At 41.1% G+C, this 21,836-nt stretch overlaps 1 protein-coding gene across 4 annotated transcripts in view; it reads left to right on the plus strand.

Annotated features, from left to right (window-relative positions):
• akap10 (A kinase (PRKA) anchor protein 10) overlaps positions 1-21,836 on the plus strand; it is a 95,224-nt gene that overhangs the window by 67,847 nt on the left and 5,541 nt on the right. For 2 of the 4 annotated variants that reach the window (XM_080210866.1, XM_080210863.1), the window contains 8 exons: positions 6,088-6,224; positions 7,281-7,425; positions 8,424-8,600; positions 10,930-11,039; positions 13,012-13,094; positions 13,758-13,810; positions 16,769-16,864; positions 16,951-16,987. In XM_080210866.1, coding sequence (XP_080066992.1) covers positions 6,088-6,224; positions 7,281-7,425; positions 8,424-8,600; positions 10,930-11,039; positions 13,012-13,094; positions 13,758-13,810; positions 16,769-16,864; positions 16,951-16,965 — 816 coding nt within the window. In that variant the 3' untranslated portion in view covers positions 16,966-16,987. Of the gene's footprint in view, positions 1-6,087; positions 6,225-7,280; positions 7,426-8,423; positions 8,601-10,929; positions 11,040-13,011; positions 13,095-13,757; positions 13,811-16,768; positions 16,865-16,950; positions 16,988-20,781; positions 21,510-21,836 lie in introns of all 4 variants that reach the window. The other 2 variants (XR_013889295.1, XM_080210864.1) reach the window with 2 other exon arrangements.

A 21,836-nucleotide genomic window follows, 5' to 3' on the forward strand; every position in this document is an offset into this window, starting at 1 on the left:
GATCACTGTCTGTGCAGAGTCTGCACGTTCTCTCCATGTCAGCGTGAGTTTCCTCTGGATCCTCCGGTTTTCTCCCACAGTCCAAAGATGTGCATTGGTCATGCTAAATTTTCTCTGTGTACCTGAACAGTGTGGCAATTAGGGCATTTTCACAGTAACTTCATTGCAGTGTGATGTAAGCCTACTTGTGACTAATAAACTTGAAAAATGGAAGCTGGTGGAAATTTGCAGTAAACTGCAAAGAGAATTAGTTAAAAGTTAGAAGACAGAAAGTAAGAATAATGGTTATACACTCTGGCTAGATGTGATTAATGTTGTGCTGCAGTTATCTGCACCGGATCCTTGACTTTTCATGAGATATATTTGTACTTAGACAAAAGAAATACCTATATATCCTTGTCAGGTCCCACAAATGGCAAGAAAATAAAATAGTCACCGTTTTTGATGCTGTTAGTTGAAGGATAAATACAGATAAGGACACAGCTGCCATGCTCTTCCTCTGCATATAGTGACATTCAGTCATTTACCCACGCCCAAATATGTAGATGGGGCCTCTTTAATACCTCATCCAAAAGGCAGAACTTAGGCCAGTGCAACACCCTTGGTAATGCGTTAAAATGTTGGCCTAGGTTTTGTGCTAAATTCCATGAATTTGGCTTGAAGCTGCAGTTTTCTGACTCACAAGATTTAGTGAAGTTGTCGCTTTTAAATTAATTTTGTTATTCTAAGTGTAGTTATGTTGGAAGCACTAGTTTCAAACAGGTTTTTGTAGATTTGAATACATAATCAGCAAACCAGAGTTGCACAACAGGCTGCACATCCTATGGGGTCACACCGAGGACAGCTACAAAGGAACTCTTTGTGTAATTGCTTGAACAGCGTAGAGCTGCACTCTGTAGGAAAACTGAATGCTGCCTTGCAATATTAAAAGGTTTCTGGTGGACATGTGGCCACTTCTTAAAAATGTGGCTTTGGATCAAGCTTGTTTTATTGTGTGTGATGCAAACTCAGCGATGTGGGATGGCCTCCTAGTGGATAACTCGTACTTTGTTGTGCTTTTGTCAGAGCGCAGCCCGAATTCTGAATTATAAGATCCCTTTCATGTTGAAGCCTGAGACTGCTTTGGATTGGCATGAGGGGTAATAAAATTAACCCATCGCCCATTCCATAAAATAGATTCCATAACAACAGCTGAATTCCTTTTACATAATTAAACATCCCAAGGCGCAAGAGCAATATAAAACAAACCATGACGCCAAGCCACATATGGTGATGTTAGGAAAGTTACCGAAAGCCTGACCAAGGAGAGCCAAGTTTTAAAACGTCTTAAGAGGAAAATGAGGCAGTGAAGTATAGAGAGCGAATTCCAGAGCTTGGGCCTTGGGCAATTGAAGACATAGTTGGAATGATTACAATCTGGGATTCTAAAGAGACCAGCATTAGATTACGGCAGGTATTTTGTGGAGCTGAAGGAGATTAGAGTTGGGCGGGGGCTCATGGATTTGAAAATGAGGATGAGAATTTTATAATCAAGGCGTTACTCACACAGGAACCAGTATAGATCAGCGAGCCCAGGGGTGGCACGTAAATGGATGACTGGGTGCGACTAAGGACACAGGCAGCAGAGTTTTGGAAGACCTTGAGGTTAAAGGGGGTAGAAAATGGGAAAGCAACCAGGAATGCATTGGGATAATTAAATCAAAGACATGAATGAAAGGCAGATGGGCTGAGGCACGAGCAAAGGTAGTATTATGGAGTTGAAATAGCTGGTTTTCAGGATGGTGTGGATAGGTGATTGGAAGCTCATTTTGGAGTCAGATACAATACTGAGTTTATGAATAGACTGGTTTAGTCTCAGACAGTTGCCAGGGAGAGGAATGGAGTCGGGAGCTAGAAGAGAGGACTGAGTATTGGCTTCAGTCTCCTCAGTATATAAATGGAGAAAATTTCCAGTACTGGATTTTGGAGAGGAGGTCTGATAATTTAGAATGAAGTAGTTAACAGCAGTCATATAATCTATTGTAACAAATAATGAGTCAAAATTCTCATCAGGAATTAAATCAGTTCTTGATTTAGTAAACAGGTAAGGTTGATTGGGAAGGAGAATATAAAAACTGGTTCAGGACTTGAAGAATGAATTGATTTAAGTGGTTGTTTCTCATTTCTACATAGTTATGTACATGAATTAGTTGATGCAACTCCATCATTAAAATGTTCAGATTTATTCGAGAACATGTAGCAATCAATATACAACTTTCCTTTCCCATTCTTTTCAGTTTCCACGAGGACCTTCATAAACTTTAATTGAAACTCTCTTTTTTATAGTTCTGCCTTGTTTGAGAAAATATTTTTATATGAGGGCTGCTTTTGGCATCTCATAGGAGTTCTAATATTTTTTAGAAGTGGCCGGTTGAGTGTTTGTGTTGTGTTTGGTGATTCCAGCTGTGGCCATGTTCCTGGGAATTTCAATCATACGGCCTCCTACCTCTGTCTCAATGCCATACTCCCGCACTCTTCCACATATGCCTTGACACCTTTAATGTCTAGAAATCTATCTATTTCCTTAAATATATTGAGTGACTTGGCCTCCACAGCCCTCTGTGATACCCTCTGGGTGAAGAAGTTTCTCCTTATTTCAGTCTTAAACAGCCCATCCCGTATCCTGAGACTGGCCTGATAAAACAACATCCCTTCATCCAATCTGTCCAGCTCTATCAGAATTTTATACACTTTAAAATGGATCTCCTATCATTCTTCTAACTTCCCATGAATGTAAGGCCAGTTGACCCAATCTGTCCTTTTAACACAATCCTGCCATCCCAGGAATCAGTCTGATGAACCTTCGCTCCACTCCCTCTATGACAAGTATATCCTTAGATGAGGAGACTTAAAGTACACACAATACCCCAGGTATGGTCTCACCACGACTCTGTACAGCTGCAGAGAGATATCCTTACTCTTCTACTCAAATCACCTTACAATGAAGGTCAACATAGCATAACTGCTTGCTGTACCTGCATGTTTGCTTTCAATGACTGACAAACTCAGACATCCAGATTCTTTTATACTTCAACATTTCCCAATCTGTTACCATTTAATAGTCTGCCATGCTGCTTCTCCATCCAAAGTGGATAACTTCATTTTTATTCACATTATACTGCATTTGCCATGTACTTGTTCAGTCACTAAACTTGTCTTAATCACCTTTGAAGCACCTTTAAAATCCTGCTGACCACTCGCATTTCCACCAAGTTTCATGTTTTCTGCAAACTTGGGAATATTATTTTTGGTTCTCTCATCCAAACCATTGAGACATATGTTGTGAATGGCTGGAGTCCAAGCATTGAGGTCTGCCCATACCAATGTATTTCCCCCCAATGCCGTACATTTTAATTTTGCACACCGAGCTCTCATGTAGGACTTGATCAAAAACTTTCTTAAAATCCAAATACGCCACATCCACTGGATCACCTTTACCTATTCTACTTATTACATCTTCAGAAAACTCCAGTAGGTTTGCCAATGGAAGCATAGAGGTGGGTACAATTTTGTCTTTTTAAAAAGCATTTAAACAGTTACATGGGTAAGAGGGGTATAGAGGGATATGGGCCAAATGCGGGCAATTGGGATTAGCTTAGGGCTTAAAAAAAAGGGCGGTCTGGACAAGTTGGGCCGAGGAGCTGTTTCCATGCTGTAAACCTCTATATCATGACTTTCATTAATCTGTGTTTACTTTGTCTAATCCCATTGATGTTTTAGTGTCCTGTTATCACATCCCAAATAATGGACTCTTTTAAAATGAAAATAGACTGTAGCATTTTCCTTACTACTCCTGCTCCTTGTTCATATGTCTTCCGTATTATTTCCATTTTTTTAAAATAATTAATCAGCGAAAGTGTTCAAAGGAAATGGAGGGGGGGGAGATGCGGGAAACACTTGTGTTAATACCCCTATTCTAGGTGGCTTGCAGCAGTGTCTAGGAGATTAATCTCCAATTCCTGGAAGCTCCAAGACAGCTTGGAAGGTCAGCAGCCTTGCTCTGATTTGATCTTGTTCATGTTGTGATACAGGCCACAACTTGGCAATGGAGGTGATTTTAGCTATTTGCATAGTGTATAATATTGAAGTGGATTTTTTTTTTAAAAAGTCAATAATTTACAAACCATTGTAGGTCTTAATTGTTAAAAAACATGAGCTTCAAATTTCTGTTAAGGATAATGAATGTTTATTGATCATTTAATGGTCATGGACAAAGTGGCTTTGGTATTTCATAACCAAATTGATTGTGAATAATTAAGCAATTACTAATTAACCCCCCAAATTTCCAGACTGAAGAATGAAGATTAAAACGTGAAACTCTTTCGTTGGAATTTCCCAGCCGCACTCGCCTCAATGACGGAAAACCCCGCCCAATTCAACGGTCATGACCTGTGTCCTGCCTGCTATGATTCCCGTGGTGCACGGCACGGGAAAATTCCACCCTTTTTGTAACAGATTAAAGAAGACAAGCAAGCAATCTTCCCAAAGATGCGGACTGTCTTGCAGCAATTTCAAATGGTCTTCTGAAGTGATTGTCTCCCTTCCCCAAATGAGAGAACAAACTAAAACTTGTGACTATGTTATGAGGGGAAATTTAGCAAAAGCTGATGGGAAAAGTCATGCGTTTTGGGAGGTGGAGGAAGAAGGTTTAGGGTGTTCAATTTGGGTTGGGCTGGGGGAGATTAAGAATAACTCATCATCAGGCCTGAGGCAAGGCCACAAATTGAAGCATAATGGAGCAGCACGTGGGAATGCTATGGAACAAGATCAGACGAGAAGGATGTGGGATTGTGGATTTAAACCAGTAATTCTTCAAAGAGACTTTTATTTTTGTTTCAATAAGAAAATAATGTTATAGTTGGTGATTCATCTTGAGATGAATCCCAGTGTTAAATTTAAATGGATAAAACAAATGGTATTTTCAAAGGTGAGATGATAACTTACTATCTCTGCTGGTGCTATGGTAGTTTTGAATGAAATATCGCCCAGATCGCAACTCTTATTTTGTGCTGCTTCCTCCACAATAATGCATCAAGTTTTATGAACAGAATATCAAAGAGATCCAATTGTTGAGCAAAATGTTTTATAATTGCACCTCATAAATTAGTATATTTAAACAGTAATTTGTGCATACTTTCTGTAGCACGTATGGAGAAAGTGTAGCCTGCTTTTGATATCGGATTTCCTGCAGATCTTCCTTGACAATCAAATGTCCACTAGGACCTATTACAGAAGAGGTGGTGAAGAATAACCAGTTAACATTTCCCATAATCTGTGTGAGGACTTGAAAATAAACTTTTTTGTGCAAGTTTCTTAGTGGTGACTTAGTAGCATTCTCTCACATGCCCAAAGGTTGTAGTTACAAGCCACTCCAGATGAATTGAGTGTCTCATTTAGGAAGAAACTGTTATAGTACAAGGGAAGTGCTGCATTGTTGAAGGCTCCACTTTTGGAAGAAGTGATAAACAGTCTGCCAATTGAAGTGCGCATGAAAACATAAATCCTCTGGCACTATTTAAAATAAAGGCAGTTCCACCATTTTCCTAGCTAACATTACTTCTGCAGTCAACAACAAAAAGATTCTGATGCTTCATTTGTTGTTGTGGATTTTACTTTCCTGCTTTTGCCCACTTAAGGACAGCACAGTGGCACTGTGATTGGCACTGCTGCCTCACAGCACCAGGGACCTGGCCTGATTCCTGGCTTGGGTCACTGCCTGTGTGGAATCTGCATGTTCTCCCCATGTCAGCATGGGTTTCCACCGCGTGCTCCAGCTTCCTCCCACAGTCCGAAAGACATGCTTGTTGATGTATTGGCTATGCTAAATTCTCCCACAGTGTACCTGAACAGGCGCGAGAGTGTGGCAACTAGGGGATTTTCACAATTACTTTATTGTAGTGTTAATGTAAAACTACTTATGACACAAATAAATTTTAAAAAACTAAGAATCACACATTAGGTCATCATTTGGTTGTGAACAGATGCTATCTAAACTGTAGGGTTTGGTTTAGAATGCATTTACACTCTTATTCCTTATTTTCTTTCTAGTACATGGAGAAAGAAGAAGCTGTAAATATCCTGCAGTTTTGGTTGGCTGCAGACAACTTCCAAGCTCAGCTGGCCGCTAAAAGTGGGCAGTACGATGGTCAAGAAGCACAGAATGATGCCATGATCTTGTATGATAAGTAAGTTCAGAAAAACAAATAAGCAAACTTGGTGCGTGAGCCACGACAATTGAGAATTGTAATATAGCTTTGTAAATCAACATTCTTAAGCTAAAGCTATAACTTCAAATATGCTAAGAGACTTTGGGATGTGCATGAATCATAGAATCCTACAGTGCAGGAGGAGGCCATTTGGCCCATCAGTTCTGCACAGACCACAATCCCACCCAGGCCCTATCCCCATAATCCCATGCACTTACCGTAGCTAGCCCTCCTGACACTAGGGTCAATTTAGCATGGCCAATCCACCTACCCCACACACCTTTTGGATTGTGGGAGGAAACCAGAGCACCCAGAAGAAACCCATGCAGACACAGAGAGAATGTGCAGGCTCCTTAGAGTGTGCCTCAAGCCGGGAATCGAACCCGGGTCCCTGGTGCTAACCAGTGGAATGTGTGACTTCTATTTAGTGAAAGGAAACATTGTGCTAATGCCATTGTGCTATGCTGTTGGGTGGAGAACAGAGGAAACCGTTTTACGGATCAGAAGGCTTGACTCAACTTTTGACTTTTCCTTTTTTGTTTTCAAGTCTTGTGTCGATAAATGATAAACATGTTGAAAGCCGGTTTTTTTTTATTGCCCCTGAGCTAGCCATAGAATTTACAAATAAGCTTTCTGTTGACATTTTGAAGTCATGATGTGGAGATGCCAGCATTGGACTGGGGTGGACACAGTAAGAAGTCTCTCAACACCAGGTTAAAGAGCAACAGTTTTATTTGGTAGCACAAGCTTTCAGAGCGCTTGCCCCACTCACCTGATGAAGGAGCAGTGCTCCGATAACTCGTGCTACTAAATAAACCTGTTGGACTTTAACTTGGTGTTGTGAGACTTCTTATTTTGAAATCAATGGAGGCTCACCTAAGCAAATGTTCCCCAGCACCTCCATCCTATGGTATTTTTGTAGGGTTCGCATGGTTAAATTTTGCACTGGATGGTTCTACCATGTTGTTATATTGAGTAGATGTGCAAGACAGACCTGTAGTACCACTTGTTCAATTGCTGTATTTATGTTTATAGGTACTTCTCTTTGCAAGCTACACACCCTTTAGGATTTGATGATTCTGTCCGATTAGAAATAGAGTCAAATATCTGCAGAGAAGGAGGACCACTCCCTGACTGTTTCACCACTCCACTAAGGCAAGCCTGGACAACAATGGAAAAAGTGAGTTTGCTTTACAAACCTTCCTGAATATTTAAATCCACATTTCAAATTCAACTTGAATGATCACCCAGATTGTTCCTAAATTATTTAACATGGGTAATGGGCCCAGTTTGCACTTTTTTTTTGGAGCAAATTTTGAAAATATTTTCTAAGGAAAGCCTTGAACACAAACGTGAATTTTGATTGCACTTCCTGCATACTTCTCGTATTCAGTTTTCCATGTTAAATATTTAACTCGTGTATACAAGATAAACAGTATTTCCCAACTATATGTAAGATCTTTCTCGTAACAAGTTGTTGGATTTCATTGGATACTGTGGCATAGTGTTATGTAACCGTGCCAGTAATCTGGAGATCAGGACTAATAGATGGGAGACCCAAGTTACAATCCCACCACGACAGCTGGAATTTAAATTAAGTTATTTGATTAAATCTGAAAAAACAAAGTTAATATCAATAATGGTGAAAATGAATCTTCCAAACTGCCATAAAAAACCATTTGGTTGACTGATGTCTGTTAAGGAGGCAAAGTCTGATAATCTTGCCCTGCCGGGCCTGTATGTGATTACAAACTCTCAGCAATGTGGTTGACTCTAAAATGTCCAATCAAGTCATTCATGTCAAGAAGGTGACTTGTGGCAACATTCTTGAGAGCAATTAGGCATGGGCAGTAAATGCTAGTTTTTCCCACACTCTGAGAATGATTGTATTAAGAAGGCTTTAATCTCGTGCTGGTACATTTGTTATCTCAGCTGTTCAGTACCCTGAACTGAGAGTTTGACGCAAGTTGGACACCTAATGAGCTATAAGCAGAAAATGGTTATGACTAGCGCACTGAACAGTGATGGGACAGATTGGAGTGAAGCATAAATTTGATTAGCTGACTGTCTGACTTGTAGAACAGAGAAAACCCATAAAACAGTGCTCAAAACTGCTAAATATTGATATTATTTTCTTCACCCTAATTATAAATAGCCTGTCCTTTTGTATCTTTTCAGGTTTACTTACCTGGTTTCTTGTCTAGTAATTTGTACTACAAATACTTGAATGATCTCATCCATTCAGTGCGAAATGATGAATTTACAGGAGCCTATACTCCCCTTCTTGGCCAAGGACCAAATAGCCCTCATGAACATGAACCCAGCACAGGCAGCTCTGATGCTAGCGTAGCACAGGTATGGAAAACCTTTTGTCTTAAGAGCATTTTGTACAATGTACACCAAATGTGCATTAATTTTGTATTTCAATTGGTAAAATACCTTAAACTTCATACTTTGCTTGATTTGATTAGATGTATTATTGTCACGTGTTGGCATACAGTAAAGAAAATTGTTTCTTGCATGCTGTACAAACAAAGCGTACCATGCATAGAGTATATAGGGGAGAAGGAAAAGAGAGTTTGCAGAATATAGTGTTAGTCAGAGAATCCCTTCCCTACAGTACAGAAGGAGGTCGTTCAGCCCATTGAGTCTGTACGGACCACAGGAGTGAAATATTTTGAGTTTACTTGGGTATTTAAAAAAAATAATTTTACGGATGGGATTTTTACGGCCTTGCTTGGGTGAGACTTTGCACCCAAGGTTAGTGGAGATTTCCATTGTCTGGCCTTTGCCCTTGCCAATTCCATGGCGGGCGAGTTGATAAAGGTGATAGAGCTGTGGCATATTGCTTAAAATTTAAAGCCTTTCATTTAAGCCGTTTATTATCACGCCTACAGATATCTCGAAGTGCCCCACATCTTATAAATTACTGTTGAAAAGTTCTGGCTGTTACGATGCCAAATACAAGAACCAATTTGGACAGAAGGTCACATGAACAGCAAATGACATGAAAGACTGTTTAATCTATATTGGTGCTGTTAATGGGAGGAGAAAGCTGTGCTCTAGAATTCAACAAGATGAATGTTAATAAGCTGTATCGTATCTCTCCCCCCTGCCCGTATAGAACTCAGCCAGATCTGAATGATCTGGCTGAGTTCTACATGTTCCTACCCTACCGTTACTGGGTGCATTACATACTATTTACAGCACAAAAACAAGTCATTACCAAAAGGTAAATGCCAAGGTTTATACTGCCACGCAGCTGAGGATCAATAAATGGGACAAAACAGAAAATATTGCAATTTAACTGGATATTGGTAAAATAGGAATTACACCATGTGTGTAGTTTTACGTTCCTTGTACAACTTCAGACATTCACTATCTGCTGTAATTTAATTATAGATGGCACAAATCTTGCAAGTGTAGTGAACTTGCAGCCTGGAATTTCACCGCCCTGCCCACCACATGAATTGGAGTGGGTGAGGGTCAGACATTGGGAAGGTCCGTTGACCTTGAGTGGGATTTTAAGATTTCGGGACAAGTGAGGTCATCAAATTGACGATATAGTGTTAAACCTCAAGGCACAGATTGGCTGGCGGGATGGGCTGACGTGATGGATGAAATTTAATGCAGGATATTGGCACATTTTGGAAGGAAAAGCCATGAAAAAAATATAAATTAAAAGGCCTAATTCTGAAGGGAGTCCAGGGACAGAGTGTATACGCACAAATCATTGAAGGTGGCGAGGCAAGTTAAATGGGTTTAAAGGCACATAGGATCCTGGACTATATAAATAGTGGCATAGAGTACAAAAGCAATGAAATTATGGTGAGCCTTTAAAAACCACCAGTTCAGCCTCAGCTGGTTTATTCTGCCCCAATTCTGGGAACCACACTTCAGGAAGGATGTGAAGACACCTGAAAGGGGACAGCAAAGATTTATGAAAATGGCTCCAGGGATGAGGGATTTCAGTTACGTGGACAGGTTGGAACTGATAGATTTGTTTTTCTGACAAAAGGGAAGGTTGTGAGGAAATTTGAGTGAGGTGCCAAAAATTTTGAGGGTCCAGACAAAATAGATAGAGCAAAACTGTTTCCATTAGTGGAGAGATTGAGAACTACAGGACACCAATGGCATCTGAACCAAAGACCACATGAAGAAACACTGGTGCTGATATCTGGAATACTCTGCCTGAAAAACTGTTGAAGGCAAATTCAGCTGTGGCTTTTGAGAGAATTGGATGACTACTGGGAGGGAAAATATTTGCAGGGCTATAGAGGAATGGGACTAGCTGAATTATTCTTGTAGAGAACCAGCACAAGCTCGATGAGCTGAACTGCCTCCTGTGTAATCACCCTACAATTATACAATTTCCTTTTACGTGGAGATGCCGGCATTGGACTGAGGTGGGCACAGTAAGAATTCTCTCAATACTAGATTAAAGTCCAACAAAAATGAAAAGATTTATTTGGAGTCACGAGCTTTCAGAGCGCTACTCGTCATTCACCTGATGACTGAGCAGTGGTTCAAAAGCTCATGACACCAAATAAACCTGTTGGACTTTAACCTGGTGTTGAGAGACTTCTTACCAACTTCCCTTGCGCCACCCTGACCAGAGTGTCAAGTGGTATAATTTTGTTTTTGCGTCAACATTGAAGATGATCTCCTTTTTTCTCTTAAATAGCATGGTGTCAGAAAGGCCACAGTAAAAATCCTGAAAAACTTTGATGAAGCAATAGTAGTTGATGCTGCAAGTCTAGAACCAGAATCTTTATATCACAGGACTTTTGCAGGGTGAGTCACGACAACTGCTGGAAATACTTAAACTGAGCAACTCGTGCTGTCATCATCTTGTCGCTGAATACTTGTTAAGTTCAAAATAGGGCATGGTAGAAAAGCTGTTGTGTACAATGAGGCCAAAACTGTCACATGGATGACTTTTGATTATGCAGAGAAATTTTCCAGGATATATTTCCCTAATAGACTTGTTTTTTTTCCCCCTTACGCCTCCCAGGAGGATGCATGGTGCAGGTGGTAGCGGGGGTGGGGGAGTATATGTATTATAATGCACAAGGCATCCCATTTGTGTGGAAAAGGCTTGATGAACCAGTAGATCTTTTCTCTGTCTGTCATAACAGATGTCTTTGTAACAGACGACCAGGGAAGACACCGGTTAAAAATACACTGAAACTGACAGGTCATTTTTTAAATCGCTAAACCATTAAGTACGTTACGTCAAGGCTGGCTGTGCAGTCTTTTTTTTATAAGTTCCTCTTAACTTGAATGCAAAACTATTTTTCCAAATTATCGCCCAGTTACTCAGACTTTTTTAAAATTGACACCCTAATCTGCAAAGTCATTCCATTCACCAAGTAGGAAGTCTCACAACACCAAGTTTAAAGTCCAACAGGTTTATTTGGTAGCACAAGCTTTTGGAGCATTGCCCCTTCATCAGGTGAGTGATCCACTCGCCAAGGCTCCCTTGGCAGAACCTTCCAAGCCTGTGTCCTCGAACAGCTTGAAGGACAAGAGCAGCAGATGTGTGGGAACACCACCTCCTAGAAGTTCCCATCCAAATCTCTCAGCATCCTGACTTAGAACTGTATTGCCATTGCTTCACTACTGCTGGTTCAAAATCCTGCAACTGCCTTCCTAGCAGAGCTCTGGGTTTTCCTACAACACAGGGACTGCTGCAATTTAGAAGGCAGCTCACCACCATCTTCTCGGGGACGATTAGGGGTAGGCAATAAATACTGGCCTCGCCAATAACACACCCACAATCCATAAATAAATGTTTAAAAATTTACCAGTTAACAATAACTCATGTTTTAAGCTTTTGATCAAGTGGATCATAGTGCTGGAAGTGACGAACAGAAAAGTTCTTGGGCTCATTAAGATCTGTTGCAAACAGAATCATCAGAATACGACAGTGCAGAAAAGACCCTTCAGCCCACTGAGTCTGTACCGACATGTGGAAGGGCCTGACTTGCCCACTTAATCCCACTTGCCAGCACTTGGTCATAGCCTTGAGTGTTATGGCGTGCCAAATACTCATCTGGGTACCTTTTTGAAGATTGTGAGGCATCCCACCGCCTCCTTCCCAGGCATTCCAGACCCTCACCACCCTCTGGATAAAAAAAGCTTTTCCTTAAGTCCCTCCTAAACCTCCCACCCCTCACTTTTAACTTGTGTCCCCTCGTAACTGACCTTTCAACTAAGGGGAACAGCTGCTCCCTGTCCACCTGGTCCATGCCCCTTATAATCTTGAGCACCTCAATCAGATCGCCCTCAGTCTTCTCCGCTCCAGAGAAAACAACCCAAACCTATCCAACCTCTCTTTATAGCTTAAATGTTCCAATCCAGGCAGTATCCTGGTGAATCTTCTCTGCATCTCTTCCAGTGCATTCACACCTTTAGCTATAAATGAATGCTTGTATCTGAATTTAGTTAGATGCACTTGTATTTACAAAAAACATAAGTTAATTTAATTAAATTGCCTTTTTTTGGTTCGGAACACCTCTTAAGTAGGGTGATTTAGCTTTCCGTTCAGCAATACCAAAGAGCGTGTGGTTCTCACATGTATTTAGTTTTTAGTTTGCACTAAGATTGACTCATTACCTTAAAGGGGCTCCCAGTACTATTAGAGTGCTGTGCGTCATGTAGAGTTTTGCAACACAAATAACATGAAAATTAAATGGGGAGCGCTACATTGTGTTTAACAAGTTTATGTCGACTGTGTCAGAATTGTTCTTGATTTATTTGATAGGAGAATGACATTTGGGAAGATAAATGAGCTTGGCCAGTTTATAAGAGAGTCTGAACCAGAGCCAGATGTGAAAAAATCGAAAGGTAGGTGTTTGCCCGAGTTGTTTTTATTTGAGAAATGTTCGAGCAATTTTTCAGTCATTGACTCGGTGTCCGTTTTTGTCTGAATTACACCCCAGTGACATGCCTTGGGACGTTTCACTACATTAAAGGCACCATATAAATGTAAGTTATTATGGTATTCTTCAGATCTGATTTAAGGAAACCTTGCGAATATCTGCAGTCTGGCAATGTGCTATGTGTAGCAAATCACAGACACCACAGCCTGATGAATAACCTTTTCTAAGTGTTGTGCAAGGAGAACAGAAAGAAATGAACAAATGGAGACATAGAAATGTGAACTTTGTTAACGATCACAGCCTCTAACGGCAGCCAAAATTGCCTCTTTTTTTATTCTTCCTCTTCCCCCCAGTGCTTTCCCTTGAATTGTTGCTTTCGCTTGACAGAGCTGGTGGGGATTAAAGGCTCACCCACTGGATCATTGCAATTAGCAATCTGTGTAACAGTCACTGGCATCTGCAACTGCACTGAATGGAAAACAAAAGCCTCACATTGTTTTAAAATGCTGACTGTCAACTTAACAGGAGGAAAACTGAGGGCTGTGTTGTGGAGACAATATAAAGAAGGGGATTTGGCTCAAGTCGTGCTCTACATTGGTTAACCTATTTTTATATTATTGTCAAACAGGTTCCATGTTTTCACAGGCTATGAAGAAATGGGTACAGGGGAGCACAGATGAGGTATGTATTGAGACCATTATTTTTTTAAAAAATGTTTAAATGGGCCCATCGCTACTCTGAAACCTTTGTAAATCTGCAAAGTTACTCTCAGCTCTGGACTGATGATGATAAAGTACCACGAGATTATTGCTTTCTCCAGATCCAGTGGCTAATTTTGAAATTGCAGTCTCCTCTTTATTCCTGACATGATGTACATAGATAAATATATTAGAAACACAGAAACCAGAAGCAGGAAGAGGCCATTCAGTCCTTTAGTCCTGCTCTGCCATTCATTTTGATCCCATCGAATTCAATATCCTGATACCCGCCGCCGCCGGCTTCTCCCCCCCCCAATATCCCTCAAACCCTTTAGCCCCAAGAGCAATATCTAATTTTTTTTAAATCAGATAACATTTTGGCCTCAATTATATTGTGTGTAATATATGATTTAATTTAAAGATATACGAGGCAAGTTTTTTTTACACAGAGGGTGGTGGATGCCTTGAACTCGCTGCCGGGGGAGGTAGTGGAAGCAGTAATGATATGACTTTTAAGGGACACCTTGACAAATACCTGAATAGGATGGGAATAGAGGGATATGGTCCCCGAAAGGGTCAGGGGTTTTAATTCAGATGGGTAGCATGGTCGGGACGGGCTTGGAGGGCCGAATGGCCTGTTCCCTTGCTATAATTTTCTTTGTTCTATCATCCAGCAGCAGTCAATAATTCATCTCGCGCCAGAGCATGTGGTAAACACCAAGCGATTTTCATTGATGGTAATATAATTGTACTGATAATACGCTGACATGGACGTGACGTTTGTACTTTTCCCTGATTTTCTTATCCATTTTAAAAGCAAGAAAAATCTTCCAGTTCCACGAGTGCAGACTTGGAATCAAAAATAGTGAGAGGTGATGAAAATCATTTAGTGCTTATCACATGTAATGTGAGGATGAATTATTGACTGCTGCTGAATGATAGAACAAAGAAAATTACAGCATAGAAACAGGCCCTTCAGCCTCCCAAGCCTGCCCCAACCATGCTGCCCATCTGAACTAATACCCCCTACCCTTCCAGAGACCATATCCCTCTATTCCCATCCTATTCAGGTATTTCTTAAGACGCCCCTTAAAAGTCAGTATTGTATCTGCGTCCACTATCTCCCTGTCAGCGAATTCAAGGCACCCCCACCCTCTGTGTGAAAACAAAACTTGCCTCGTACATCTCCTTTAATTTAAATTATATATTACGCATAATAGTTTGCTTTTGATTTGATTTATTATTATCACATATATTAACATAAGTGAAAAGTATTGTTTCATGCATGCTACACAGACAAAGCATTCCATTCATAAGGAAACGAGAGAGCACAGAATGTTACAGTCATAGCTAGGGTGTAGAGAAAGGTCAACTTAATGCGAGGTAGGTCCATTCAAAAGTCTGACGGCAGCAGGGAAGAAGCTATTCTTGAGTCGGTTGGTACGTGACCTCAGACTTTTGTATCTTTTCCCGACGGAAGAAGGTGGAAGAGAGAATGTCCAGGGTGCTTGCGGTCGTTAATTATGCTGGCTGCTTTGCAATGAGTTGCAGTGATCAGGCACGTAAGTGACCGCATGCAAGAGCTTGTGCTGCAGCATTTACGTTGACTGCATGGTCAGACAAGCTAACCCATTAACCCAGCAAACATGACAGGCAAACCAATGTGATCTGCGTTGCCCTTGCTGCAACTTTTTCGTTTTTCAATGAGTTCGGTAGGGATCGATTAAATATGTTTTTCTTTTCATTAATGCCCCACTTGCAGCACGAATTTAATTAATCCCAGTCTCCAGCGAGAGCAAACTGAGATCATTTTCAAACGCGATTGGTATTTCCTGAGCTTTTATGAACCATGTCAGAAATAACCCGCACCACATTTATTTACATCCATGATTATCACACAACATGAGCATTGATCTCCGTCTGCTGTTCATATTCAACATCAGGCCTATGTCTTTTCCACCGTTCGAAAAACCCGCCTCTCCATTCTGTACTCTGCACTGTTTCCCTTTTACTGTTTGGAGTGCCCTCCCCTCTTTCACCTGATTTTGAAAATGAAAGACATCACCTAACTGCAATGATGTTCTTGTATTGGATTCTGACTTTTTAAATGAAGGTTACACCCAGTTGCTGCTTTATTTTTCTCCTGTTCCCAGCTGTGAGTCAGTAGCTGAAAAGTGATTTTCCTATGAATGTCCCATGCATATATATATTTTCTAAAAATCAAATTTGACCATACAAGGAACTATTGAATAGCAATGGCAATATCAGCTAATTCCAGTGTTTCAGATGGAGATGGACATACAGGGACCACGTCACAGGGCATGTTAGGTGCAAGGGAAGAAACTAGAAAAATAAAGGCAAAATGTTGCGGATGCTGGAATCTGAAATAAAAACAGAATATGTGGGGAAAATCTCAGTAGGTCTGACAGCATCTGTGCAGAGAGAATAGAGCCAACCTTTCGAGGCTGGCTGACCCTTTGTCAGAGCTGGTGAAGGGTCATCCAGACTCAAAACGTTGGCTCTACTTTCTTCCCACAGAGGCTAAAAAATTAAAGTACATTTGTCATATGTAAGGCTTACATTAACACTGCAATGAAGTTACTGTGAAATTCCCCTAGTCGCCACACTCTGGTGCCTGTTCGAGTCAATGCACCTAACCAGCACATCTTTCAGACTGTGGGAGGAAAGTGGAGCACTGGGGAAACCCATGCAGACATGGGGAGAACATGCAAACTCCACACAGACAGTGACCCGGATCTCTGGCGCTGTGAGGCAGCAATGCTAACCACTGTGCCACCGTGCTGCCCCTGCTGTCTGTCAGACCTACTGAGATTTTCAAGTTTTTTTTTGTGTAAACTAGAGAAATAGTTGAGTTATTCTGTACAATATAGTTTTTCTAGTCATTCAGCAATGCAGGGCAGTGAAGTTGTTTCTGTTTTAGGCCCAGGAAGAGATGGCATGGAAAATAGCCAAAATGATTGTCAATGATGTCATCCAACAAGCACAAAGTGAGCCACTCATTGCAAAGCCCACAAAGGTAATGAGCTAGTGCTGTTAACACACTGCATCTTTAACAATATTACTACTAAGAACTTCTGCAATAACATGTTGTGTTGTTCACAGTGGACCAGAATGTAAAGAAAACACTTATGTGTCTCAGGTAAGTGCTTAATTTTTCACCTGTCAAGAGCGTAAGGAAATTGAAAATAGCAAGCATTAAATGGTTGGTGAATTTTAAGCAGACAATATAATGGAAGCTACATGGCAGTGATGGACTGGCTCCATCACTGAGTACTGTACATTTCTCCATTTGCAGGTCACTCCTCCTGCAACCTTTCTCTTCTGGAGAAGAGTCATATGGACTCGAAACATTAACTCTCTTTTCTGTCTCTGTACAGATACTGCCAGATCTGCTGAGGTTTTTCAGCATTTTCTGTTTTTGTTTCAGATTCCAACATCTGCAGTATTTTTCTTTAATCTCTCTCTACCTTGTTCTTTCTCTGTATCTCATTTTCCTTCTTGCTTTTGCACTCTTTCTGGCTTTGCACATGATGCCCTCTGTCACCCGTTCCCGGTAAGCTCAGGCTGGTGACTTTTCATGGGAACTGGTCAATATTAGGAATGTAACAAAAGGTTCTTAAATAAGTAGAGAGGCAGGCAAGAAGGGGAAGAGGAGAAATGGTGGCATGCAGGAGAGATTAAATAATAAGTAGGAGCAAAAGAGGACCCCCAAGGCCCTCAAGCCTGCTTTCCCATTCATTAGGATCTTGGCTAATCTTCAACCTCAACTGCACTTTCTTGTCCAATCCTTATCCCACGATTTCTTTAGAGTCCATAAAAAAACCTATTAGTCTGCCTTGAATATATTCAATGACTGAATATCCTCAAGAGTTCTGGGTAGAAAATAGCAAAAATTTGCAACTCTGAATAAAGAAACTTCTGTTCATCCCAACCCTAAGTGGCTGATGGTGAGGGAGGGAATCAGACTCTCTGCATTTACCATATCAAGTCTTTTCTGAATCTTAAATCAAAACAGAAAATTCTGGAAAGACTCAGCAGGCCTGGCAACTTCTGTTGGGAGAGAAACCAAGTTAATGTAGATTCTTATTCAGAACTGAAGAGGGGCAGGAATGTGTTGGATTATATAGTTGGAGAGAGCAGTGGAGAAGGTGGAGCAGAACATAAGTAGTCAGAGATAGGTGGGAGTTCAGGAGAGATTGACAAAGATGTCGTGGACACAAATAATGGGAGTGTTAAAGACTAATGGTGCTAATAAAGGCATAAAGGTAAGACTTCTCTGAATCCTTTATATTCAATGAGATTGTCTCTCATTCTTCTGAACTCCAGAGAGCATAGGCCAATTCTACTAATTTTTTCTTTGCTCTCATGAATCAATCTAATGAAACTCTGTTGCACACCCCTTCATGGCAAATATATTCTGTCTTGGTTAAGACTATGTACATAGGATTCCAGATTCTCGTGCGGAAGGTCATTCAAAATCCCAATCAACACCAATGTTTAATAGTTCCTTACCGTTTTTAAAAAAAATAGTTTTTTTGCATTCCAATCATTATTCTGTAAATTGAGTTTGTGTCTTTATATGCTCTGTTTGTGACAAAACTCCCACTGACCTGACAAAGGAGCAGCGGTCCAAAAGCTAGTGGCTTTTGCTATCAAATAAACCTGTTGGACTTCAACCTGGTATTGTGAGACTTCTTACAGCATTTATTGCCCATCCCTAGTTGCTCTTGAGAAGGTAGTGGTGAGCTGCTTTCTTCAAACACTGCAGTCCACATGCTGTGGGTTGATCCGCAGTGCCGCTTGGGTGCTTTTGTATTTAGCTTTGTGCTGTCAGAAAACTTAGATATATTTTAGCTGATATCCTAGCATTGCTTCTTACAGCAGCCCACTCGTAAAAACCAACCAAACTGAAAATGACCCATTTATTTCCATTCTCAATTTTTTTGTTCAGTAATAATCCTTTATTCAAGTTAGGATGCATGGAGGTACTGACCTTTCCTTTAGCACTTAATCAGATGCCTTTTGAAAATTAAATACATGACACCCACTGGTTTCCCCTTCATCTACCTTGTTAGTTATCCTCAAAAAAAGGCAATAAATTTGTGTCATACTATTTCCCTGTCCTAAAACCATTGACTTTGCCAACCATATGATTTTTGAAGTACTCTGTTACCACTTTCTTTCTTTATGGTGGATTCTAGCATTTTCGCAGCGACAGATGTCAGGCCACCTGACCTATAGTTCTAGAATCATAGAATTGCTATAGTGCAGAAGGAGGCCATTCGGCCCATCAAGTCTGCACCAACCACAATCCCACCCAGGCCCTATTCCTGTAACCCCACATATTTACCCAGCATATAATCCCCTGACACTATGGTCAATTTAGCATGGCCAACCAACCTAACCCACGCATCTTTGGACTATGGGAGGAAGCCCTGCAGATACGGGGAGAAAGTGCACACGGACGGTCGCCTGAGATCGGAATTGAACCCGGGTTGCTGGTGCTGAGAGGCAGCAGTGCTAACCACTGTGCCGTCCTGTTTTCTGTTTCTCCTTTCTGCATTTTTGAACAGTACTGTTGCATGTACTATCTTCCAAACCACTGGAATTGCTCCAGAATCTAGGGAATTTTGGAAGATTCCAAGCAATGCGTTCCCTATATCTGCAGCCACCTCTTTTGATGTAGGCCATCAGATCCAAAGAATTTTTTCACCTTTCAATCCCATTAATTTCCTTACTAGCATTAATTACTTTTAAGTTCCTGACTCGCATCGGATGCTTCGTTCCCCACCATTTCTGGTTCTCTGTGTTCTGCTACATAAGTTAAAAGTTATTTGTGTAACATCATTGACGTTGCCCTATTCGTAAGATCTTAAGAAATAGGAGCAGGAGTCAGTTATTTGGCCCATCAAGCCTGCATTTGCCATTCAGTAAGATGCTGGCTGATCTGATTGTGGTCTTAACTCCACTTTCCTACTGCCCATAACTCTTGATTTCCTTTCTATCAAATATGTGTCCAACTGGGCCTTGAATATTTTCAGTGACCCAGTATCCTCCACTGTCTGTGGAAGAGAATTCCAAAGACAAATGACCATCAGAGAAGAGAAATTCTTCCTTTTTTTAGGTTGTGCCCTGTAGTTCCCCATGAGTGAGAACATCCTGATTTTTCCCTGCCCTAACTGCTAAAGAATGTACATTTATTTTTACTACTCATTCTATTTACATACTTCTAGAAGTTCCGACAATCTCTATTTTATATTTGTCGCTCTTATCTATCTTTTCTCTCTATCACTTTTATAGCCATCCTTTGCTGGTTTCTAAATCTCTCCCGACCTTCAGGCTTACTTGTCTTGGCAATGTTACAAGCCTCTTCCTTTAATCTACTGCTATGGTTAAGCTCTACTACAGAAGTAAATTACTGCAGATGCTGAAAATCTGGAATACAAATTGAAAATGCTTGAAATACCCAACAAGTCAGGCTCCGACTGTTGAGTGAGAAACAGTTAATGTTTCAGGTCGGTGACCTTTAGTCAAAGCTGGACCAACTTGATGACATGACACATCTTGAACGTGTTTAGAGGGAGGAGGATAGAAGAGCAAAAGGGAAGATCTGTGATGGGTGGAAGGCAGGAGAATAAAAATAGCAATAGGCAGCACGATGGAACAGTGGTCAGCACCAGGGGCCCAGGTTCAAATCCCGGCTCAGGTCACTGTCTGTGTGGAGTTTGCACTTTCTCCCCATGTCTGTGAGAGTTTCCTCTGGGGTGCTCTGGTTTCTTCCCACACTCCAAAGATGTGTGGGTTAGGTTGATTGGCCATGCTAAATTGATCCTAGTGTCAGTGGATAAGCTGGGTAAATGTGTGGGGTTACAGGAATAGGGATTGTGGTCGCTACAGACTCGATAAGCTGAATGGCTTCCTTCTGTACTGCAGGGATTCTATGAAAGATGGTGAAAAGCAGGAGGATATGCCAATGGGACATGTAAAACAAAGTAGGGTCCAGCAGAGAAATGAATGGGAATGGCAAAATCATCACCAACAGCTATCATCTGAAAAATGGTGGAGGAGGTGATCTGAAGTTGTTGAATTCAATGTTGAGTCTGGAAAGTTGTGAAGCGCCTAATTGAAAGAGGCTTTCGATGGAGCTTCCATTGAACTTCACTGGAACTGTGTAGAAAACTGAGGACAGTGGGGTCAAAGTAGGAGGGGGATAGAGAATTAAAATGACAGGCAACAGTAAGATCAGTGTTATGCTTATGGACCGAACGGAGATGTCCCCGAAAGCAGTCACCCAATCTGCATTTGGGTCTCCCCATTGTAAAAGAGACTGCATAGACAGCAGTGAAGACAATCTGCTAAATTGAAAGCAGTACAAATAAGTCGCTGTGTTACCCACTTGGGGCCCTAGACTGTAGATGGAAAGGAGCCAAAAGGTGTTACATCTTCTGTGCTTGCATGGGAAGGAAATGTTGGGGCTGGTTTGAGGAATGGACGAGGGTGTCCTGGAGGGAGCAGTCCGAATGCAAGGCTGAAAAGGGAGTCGAGAGGAACGCACGTTGGTGATGGCGTCACTCAAAGTGGTGAGAATAGCAGAAGATGGTCTATTGAATTTGGAAACTTCAGGATGGAGGATGAGGAACACTGTCATTGCTGTGAATGAGGTAAGGGCTCTGAGCTGAAGTATGGGAAGTGGCATGAACAAAGTTAAGAGCCTGGTTAACCACATTGAAGGGGAATCCCCACTTTAGAGGAGAGAAGAAAGCAAAATGGGCTGAGTGACTGGAGACAGTAGTGATAATTAATGTGTGTTTTTTGGACTGGAGGAAGGTTTATCATGCAGTTCCTCAAAGGTTGGTGTTAGAATTCCTGCTCTTCCTGATACGAACAACCTTTGCCCAATCGCAAAATTTGTAGATGGTGTGAAACTTGGGAGTATTGTGAATTGTGAGGTTAGTGTAGAAGTTCAGAAGAGTGTAGACATGTTAGGG

This window comes from Carcharhinus amblyrhynchos, chromosome 23 (genome assembly GCF_965287045.1).
Source record: "Carcharhinus amblyrhynchos chromosome 23, sCarAmb.v2.hapA, whole genome shotgun sequence".
NCBI classification, from domain to species: domain Eukaryota; kingdom Metazoa; phylum Chordata; class Chondrichthyes; order Carcharhiniformes; family Carcharhinidae; genus Carcharhinus; species Carcharhinus amblyrhynchos.